The sequence below is a fragment of the Ipomoea nil genome, unplaced genomic scaffold (assembly GCF_001879475.1).
Source record: "Ipomoea nil cultivar Tokyo-kokei standard unplaced genomic scaffold, Asagao_1.1 scaffold2818, whole genome shotgun sequence".
Classification (NCBI taxonomy): Eukaryota; Viridiplantae; Streptophyta; class Magnoliopsida; order Solanales; family Convolvulaceae; genus Ipomoea; species Ipomoea nil.
The window spans coordinates 1,699,758-1,708,450 of NW_017619246.1; the positions used below are offsets into that span (position 1 = coordinate 1,699,758).

General features: G+C 46.5%; 2 protein-coding genes across 3 annotated transcripts; both read left to right on the forward strand.

Annotated features, from left to right (window-relative positions):
- The first annotated feature begins 486 nt into the window (after nucleotides 1-486).
- Nucleotides 487-1,302, forward strand: LOC109158424. Its single transcript, XM_019306334.1, has one exon. It carries the CDS (start codon nucleotides 487-489, stop codon nucleotides 1,300-1,302), a length of 816 nt encoding a protein of 271 aa, XP_019161879.1.
- Nucleotides 1,303-1,768: 466 nt separating this feature from the next.
- LOC109158440 lies at nucleotides 1,769-2,811 on the forward strand. 2 transcript variants are annotated; one of them, XM_019306349.1, is made up of 2 exons: nucleotides 1,769-2,267; nucleotides 2,453-2,811. In XM_019306349.1, the coding sequence occupies exons 1-2, from the start codon at nucleotides 1,922-1,924 to the stop codon at nucleotides 2,479-2,481; spliced, it is 375 nt and encodes a 124-aa protein (XP_019161894.1). In that variant the 5' UTR covers nucleotides 1,769-1,921; the 3' UTR covers nucleotides 2,482-2,811. The 2 variants fall into 2 exon arrangements, with proteins under 2 accessions (XP_019161894.1, XP_019161893.1); XM_019306348.1 differs by having other exon boundaries at nucleotides 1,769-2,263.
- Nucleotides 2,812-8,693: the final 5,882 nt, after the last annotated feature.

Below are 8,693 nucleotides of genomic sequence, written 5' to 3' on the forward strand. Positions count from 1 at the left end.
AAAATTTGAATCTTCAATCCTAAGGATTCATACCTTACTCGACAGAACATTTGAAAGAATGTAAATAACAGTAATTTATTGGCTCATAAAACAAAGTTAAATGTTGGTGCGCACAAATGGATCGTCACAATTTGGATACTTTGTTTACACTTATTTAGAAATATAGTGAAGAAAGAGAATAGGTGATTTGGGTGACCCACCGGCCATTCCGAGCCATCTGATCTCTTGTAGCGAAACAGTCAATAAAAAAAAAGGGTCCCACTAGTTCTGTTCTTTTATTGCTCCCACGTGTCATCCCCAAACCTAGATTTACATGAAAGCTGTGCGCCTCATAATCAGAGATCACTCAATCTACTCCTCCTTCTCACTTTACAAGTTAAGTTTTACTCACCGCCGTGGGCGGCGCCACCACCTTTTCCGGCGAAAGATTCGGCGTTGACGCTTGTTGACTACAGTCAATTGCTTCGAGAATTGTTGAGAAAAGAAATGGCGGATAGAGTGTACCCATCTGCGAAGCAGAACGGCGCTGCGGCGAACCCGGCCGCGGCGACTGCGGCTAACGGCGCGGCGGCGACCAATCCGCCGAAACCGCAGCTCTACAACCCTAACCGCATCCCCTACCGGCCGACTCCGACGGCGTACCACCGACACGACCGGCGGCGATGCAACTGCAGGCGGTGCTTCTGCCTGGGCTGCTTCTGGGCCGTCCTGATCATCTGCATCCTCCTCCTCCTGGCCGCCATCGCCGGCGCTATCTTCTACGTCCTCTACCGCCCCCAGCGCCCCGCATTCTCCGTCTCCTCCCTCAAGATCTCCCAATTCAACCTCACCACCGCCGCCGCCGACGACACCACCCGCCTCACCGCCAAGCTCAACCTAACCCTCTCCGCCAAAAACCGTAATAAGAAATTGATCTACACCTACGACCGCATCTCCCTCATCGCCTTCGCCTCCCAAGTAACCCTAGCCAACGGCTCCTTCCCGGGTTTCCCTTCCGACCCGAATAACATCACGATAATCCACTCAACCCTCTCGCTCACCTCCCAAGTTCTCGACGCCGATTCCGTCTCCGAACTCAAATCAGATCTGAAGAGAAGACGCGGATTGCCCATCAAGATCGTCATGGACACCATGGTTGTGCTGAAGCTTGAGAAATTGAAGAGCAAGAAGTTCGGGATCAGAGTCACCTGCGAAGGAATCCATAGCCAAACTCCCAAGGGGAAGACGCCGGCCATGGCCACCACTTCCAATGCAAGCTGTAAGGTTGATCTCAGAATCAAGATCTGGAAATGGACTTTCTAATTTTAGATAATTTTTGTTCAATTTCCTTTAATTTCACAGTTTTACTATCATTTATTAAATTCACTTTTCTTTGATAGTATAATTTTTTTTTCTTTTACCTTTTCTTTTCTTGGGGTTGATTCCTGATTTGTAAGTGTCTGAAGAACAGAACAGAAGGGGAGAGCTAGAAATTTCATTCACAAAGCTCAGTTCAATTGGGATATTAGTACAATTATATGAAACTTGAGGGATTGAAATAATTTTTTTTTTTCTTTATCAATTAGTGGTGTAACTTTTTTTTTTTTTTATAATTTATAAATTTTCCAATTTGAATTAGTTGGGGAAAATATTTTCATTTATCTACTCCATCATCCTTTCGAAGCTAAATTGCATATTATTTTTATGGTATTGATAATATTTGGAATAATTAGGATACCATACTTAATTGTTGGGTCACACTTGTGAAAGATTGAAAGGCTTGTCTCACAAATTCTTATATGTGAAACGGGTCAGGTCGCGTCAATATGCAAATGTAATACTTATACTAGCAAATGTAGTACTAAATTAGGAATAAATTCTTTCTTATTTATAAGGGAAAACGTAATACTTTTGAGTACAAATAAATTCTTTCTTATTTCTGATGGCCTTATACGCCGGTCGTGGTGGTCAATCCAGTGGACATGGCAGCCGGCAATCTACGAACCATCAGGGCAGTGGACGTGGACGGCAAACCGGCGGCGGGCGTGGCCGTGGCAATCCTCGGTGTCAGATTTGTAGAAGCCAAGGCCATACAACCGTGTACTGCTACAAAAGATATACAAAACCAGCGCCGCATGCTCATTTGGCCGTCGCAGGTGGCTCGCCGGCGGACGCTGCACAGACGGACGCCTGGTTTCCCAACCCCGGCGCCTCCATGCACGCGTCGCCGGATGAACAGCAGGTCGGACAGTCTGAGGCCTACACCGACGACGACGTTTTGAAAGTAGGTAATGGCGTAGGTTTGAATATCTCCCGAGTTGGTCGTATAGTTATCCCATCTAATTCCAAATTGTTAAATATGTCCAATATACTGCTTGTTCCGAAAATGTTGTTATCTCTTTTATCTGTTTATCGTTTCACAAACGGGAACAATGTCTTTTTTGAGTTTCATAAGGATTTTTTTTTTGTGAAGGATTGCACTACTTGGGAAACACTTCTTAAAGGTTTCACGGTCGGCGGTTTGTTTAAATTGTTGGTACTGCGGGCGCATTTTGCATTCCTAACGGCAAAAGCGTCACCCTCAATTTGGCATCAACGATTGGGACACCCACATAAACAAGCCCTTCAACGAGTCCTAAAACACTGTCCGGTCACGTCAAATAAAGCCCATGCGTCAGAAGTCTGTTCCGCGTGTCAACTTGGCAAAGTCGGCTCGGTTTCCCTTAGATAGAGTTCATACGTCAAGTTTAAATATTTTAGATTTGTTGTATACGGACATCTGGGGGCCTTCCTCGGTTATTTCAGATTCTGGCTATCGTTATTTTGTTTTGTTTGTAGACAACTGTACTCGTTTTTGCTGGTTTTATCCCTTACGGTTAAAATCAGATATATATAAAGTTTTTGAGTTGTTTCAGGTGATGGTAGAACGGCGATTTTCCCGTTCTATCAAAGCCATTCAGTCCGATTTAGGGGGTGAGTATCGTCGCCTACACAAAATATTCGAATCTCTAGGCATCACACACAGACAATCGTGTGCCTATACCTACGAGCAAAACGGCCGTGTTGAACGCCGGAATAGACATATTGTCGAAACCGGCTTAGCCCTATTAGCCGAAAGCTCAGCTCCGTTAAAATATTTGGATTATGCTTTTGAAACAGCAACTCAATTAATTAATTGCTTGCCTTCATCAGCTATATCTTATGAAACCCCACACTTCCGTCTACACAAAACACCACCACCATACACTTTCTTCCGGGTCTTTGGGTGTAAGTGCTACCCTTATCTAAGGCCGTACAATCGGCACAAGATTGAGTACCGCTCTGCACCCTGCGTCTTCCTAGGTTACCCAGTTTCTTTTAGGGGATACCGCTGTATGGACTTAACTACAGGGAAGATATTTATCTGCCGTCATGTGAGTTTTGATGAATCAGTCTTCCCATTTGCTTTGCAGACTTCTTTGCAGGTCGACTCTAGTCCGGACCCCGCTCCTACATCTTGGGGAGCTGGGCCCGTGATGGTGAATCCTATCAACACCCAAGTTCTGGATGAACCGCTTCTTGCACAACAGCCGACACCCATGGCTATAGAAGGGCCACCTCAGACTGTTGCAACACGAGGCCGACCCCCGGGTTGTACTAAACGCACCCGCCCTCAGGTTGAGGATCATGTCATGCGCACCCGGTGCAAAACTCGGGGCACAGACGAGCAGTTCTATGCCCTTAACACCACTGTGGACCCCACTTGCTACTCTCAGGCCGTGGGCCATCCGCAGTGGCGTGATGCCATGGATCAGGAGTTTAATATTCTCATGCATAACAATACGTGGCAACTAATCCCGGCAAGCCCGAGTATGAATGTTATTGGGTGCAAGTGGGTCTTCCGTACCAAGTGCAAGGCCGATGGGACTGTTGAACGCTATAAAGCCCGTTTAGTGGTGAAAGGGTTCAATCAGGTAGGTGGAGAAGATTTCTTTGACACCTTTAGCCCCGTAGTCAAACCGACTACAGTCCGCATTCTGTTTTCCCTTGCAGTGTCACAAGTGGGTGCTACGTCAACTAGATGTCCACAATGCCTTCTTGAATGGACATCTATTTGAAACTGTCTACATGAAACAATCCCCCGGCTATGAAGACCCCGCTCACCCGGGACATGTATGTCAATTGCAACGTTCTCTTTATGGCCTCAAACAGGCGCCCCGGGCGTGGTTCAACCGCTTACATGAATTCTTGACATCCACTGGTTTTTTGGCATCCAAAACCGATATCTCACTCTTTTACTATACAGCGGGTAACTCACGGGTCTACTTGTTAGTCTATGTTGTCAACATAATCATGATGGGCAACGACTCAGCATTAATTGACACCCTCCTTCTTCAATTGTCAACAACTTTCAAAATTAGGGATCTGGGGACACCCAACTTCTTTTTAGGGATCAAAACAGTGTCCTCTGGTGATGGACTCGTTCTATCTCAACGCCGGTATATGAAGGACATCTTCACTAGGCCGGGAATGATAGACTGTAAGGCCTTGGCCACTCCAGCCGCAGTCACTCAACTTGCTACACCCTCGTTGACTCCGTTTGAGAACCCGACACAATATCGCCGGATTGTAGGGGCTCTGCAGTATCTAATCATCACCCGGCCTGACCTCTCCTACTCGGTTAACAGATTGTGTCAGTTCATGCACTCTCCGACTGATGATCACTTGGCGCTACTTAAGCGGGTTCTGAGGTATATTAAGGGGACTCAAGACTATGGGCTTCGTCTATCTGCGTCACCTTCTTCTGATCAACATGCTTACACAGATTTGGACTGGGCCAGGTGTCCGATAAATCGTAAGTCCACCAGCGGCTACGCCGTGTTTCTCGGGGACAATCTTGTTTCATGGGTCTCCTGCAAATAACGCACTGTCGCTAGGTCCTCCACTGAGGCCGAGTACAAAGGGCTTGTCGATGTTTCAGCAGAGGTTACATGGGTTATTTCTTTACTACGTGAGTTAGGGTTACACTCCGATGCCTCGGCCACGCTGTGGTGTGATAATTTAGGGGCCACCTATCTAGCGGCTAATCCGGTCTTCCACGCTCGTATAAAACATGTTGATATTGATTACGACTTCGTTCGGGACAAGGTCTGTAACACCCCAGATTTTCAGGATATTTAAAACTTATAAAATAAAGGTGAAATCTCGTTGAATCCCAAAACATAGTACAAGAGTATGGGGTGCTATGCCACACCTGAGCTAGAGAACTCAGGTGCACAGGCTAACTGACTAATGTCCTCAAATAGTATCAGTACTAAATCATGGCACGCAGGCCGAAAAGGAAAAACTATCTAAGCTACGTCCAAGCTTCTAGCGCGCTCCAGTGATCTACTCGTCTGTGCCTGAAAGCCAAATATATCTATTCAGCGAGAGATGCTGGTAACCCACTCCAACGCGTTGAAATACAATACATATAGAGATATATATAGATATACGAAAACCATTTTGAAGCATGAAGATATATCCTACGAGACTCTAGCTTTTAAAACCGGGAATGACTCGACAGATAAGGCTAGACACAAGCAACAGTTATAACAAGCGTATACAATCCACAACAGGCAAGACAGATAAAGCTGAGCACAATTAATAATCATAAACAATCCCCAGCATAAATCCCATAGTCACATCCCCCAATATACTCATAAACACAACTCATCCATATCTCATCACATAGCACACTTTGTTGGCGCCACAGGACCAATCGCATGCCCATACATGAGGGTCAGCGTATATAGCTCTGACACGGCCCCGCAGCACCCTGCCCCGTCTCACATTACGGAGGAGTCGATCGCAACCGACTAATGAACCGTAGTTCTATATAATATTTATATACCTGACTGGTCTTTACCAGCCTGGTTAACAGTTGGGATGGTTCTCAACCCATTCAACTGCCCGTATAGTGGACCTTTGTCCTATATAATATTTATATACCTGACCGGTCTTTACCAGCCTGGTTAACAGCCGGTATGGTTCTCAGCCCATCCGACTGCCCGTATAGTGGAACTTAGTCCTATATAATATTTATATACCTGACCGGTCTCTACCAGCCTGGTTAACAGCCGGTATGGTTCTCAGCCCACCCGACTGCCCGTATAGCCCGATTGATCTCAACCAAATCGGGGTAACATGCACACATAACAGATAGCAAGCACATGCAACCCACATTAACACATTGGGAAGGGGGAGAAAACGTATAACAAAACCTATGCGTGATCCTTCACATACTAAGAATGGTCCTAAGGGGTTCATACTCCTTTCACCTAGGTCAGCGGGGTACCAATTCAACTAGCATGCAATATATAAGATTCATACAACCTACGAACGGTACCCGAAACATCAAACTTGACATAGGCACGATAGACGGAGTCCGTTGGGACACCACGGGGGTCGGGGAAACATCAAACGGGGAAGTCGGGGTCCCAAGTGTGGGAATTTCCAGCGGGCAGCCGGTGGGTGGGGGGCCACCCGCCGGCTGCCCGCCGGTAAACACTGTTCCGGGCAGCGGGTCGCCGGCGGGCAGCTTCCCGCCCGCCGGCTGCCCGCTGCCGGAACTGCCCCTTTTTGACCGCGGGTAGGTGGCGGGTCCCCTACCCCCACCTACCCCCCACTGACTCATTAACACCAAAAACTCCCCGGGAACCTTCGTAGAACCCGAGACCATGCTTAGACACTTTCAAACGCAATTGATAACACACGTAGACGATTTAACGGATCAAAATCAAGAATCAAACGGTACATAACCTGTCATGCTTTTCTAAACCTAATAAACACCCAATCATGCGAAATCCCACCCAATACACCAAGAATAATACCATACGAATTCCACGATATAACCTAGGGTTCTAATTATTTCTAATCCAACAAGAATACGATTCGTCTTCTAATTACTAGATTCGGTAAGAATATCACATAAGCATTAAGAACGCCAACAAGAACATCAACCTAGGGTCCTAATTACTTTTATATCAACAAGAATACGGTTCGTCTTCTAATTACAAGATTCGGTACAAATAACACTTAAGCATCAAGAACGCCATACAATTATCAAGAACACCATATAATCATCAAGAACTCCACATAATCGTTAAGAACACCATAGTTATCAAGAATCTCCCGATGTCAAGATCACCCATGGAATTATCCCATCAATCATCAATAATAACATCACAAATCATCAATACACAATAATATGGGGAAAACTTACGGGGGAAATCATAACTATGAAAATAGGTTTTGTTGAGACATGGGTTACCTCTTAGCCTTAGTTAATTCCTCGGCTATGAAGGGTCTTTCTTTAAGCTTTCTTGCTTTCTTGATTTCTTCTAAGGGGATTCTTGGAGCTCTTTGGGGTGGTGGAACGTTTATTGTGGTGGGGCGTTTCTAGGTGCCTCTCAAGCCCCCTATTTATATATTTAGGAGTCCTAGTTAGGAACTTATATTATAGGCTTGCTAATTCTATTTCTTTTGGAATTAAGGATTGGGTTTAGGGATAAGGGCCCGTGGACTATGGCGGGCCTTTCCTAATTAATTATTGTGATTTAATTCTTTCTTTTGGGTAATTGATTAAATGATTTAATTGATTTTAGGGATCGTAACACGGGGTGTTACACTCTCCCCCCCTTACGAGGGGCTTCGTCCTCGAAGCCCGGTGTGTTAATCCACTCTTTCACCCCTAGGCATCCCGTATCTTGGCCTCCCGGTTAGGAATGTGGCCCTCACGTTTTGCCTTAGCTGGGGTAGACTGGATTTCTGGTGGCGCTGTGGTAGAAGGGTTTTAGGTCTACCTTGGTCTCCTGCTCCTGAGCTGGATGCCCCACGAGTGCCCAAGGTGGCCTCGATTGCTGCCACCCTCTGATCTAGCGCGCGTGTCGTACGGATCAAGGATGAGAACCCTTCCTCCATGATTTGGCTTTGTCGGTTGAGTTGTGCGAGTATGCGCTCATTGATCGAGCTCTCGTTTTGCTCCCTGGGATTCCCTCTTGATCGTGGGTGCAACGGCGGTCCGGGCTCGTCGTCCTCCTCCCGGTCCTCATTTTCCCCTGGGATCCCACAATCTTGCATTGCCCGCTTGAGTTTCTTGTTGGAGATGTCTAATTGGTCGACCAATTCTCTTCGTTCCTCCTCGGGTTTTTGGCAAATTTCCTCGATGGTGAGGTAGTGTCCCCCTTCGGTGTAGTAGATGTCGTTGCGGCGGAGATTCTGGGCGTTAAAGATCATGCCGTTTGCGGTTTTAACCTCGGTGTGGCTTAGGTCCACCCCCTTTTTCTCCATGATCCAACTTAGGATCATCCCGTAGGGTAGGCTAAGTCGGTTGCCTGATTTGCAAAACTCCATGTGTTTTAGCATGAGGGCCGGCAGGTTGAACTTGATTTTGTGTTTCAAGAAGTAGGCAAAGGTGCACTCTAAACTCCCCACGTCATTGCTTTTATTGTTCGTGGGCAAGAGGCTATCGGTTACAATCATAACCAATATCTTTTGTTCCGCCGATAGCCACTTTCTATTTGGTCGTGTGGCCGCGGTGAATCCGTCTTCTCTCCCGAGTAGGTACCCGAGATAGTCCTTGTACCCCGTGTTTTGGGTATCGATCCACCCCTTTCGGTCATAGCTTGACACACCCGTGGTGGTCAATTTCAAAAGTTTGGCCAAACGGCCTTCGGAAAGTATGATTTCCCTGC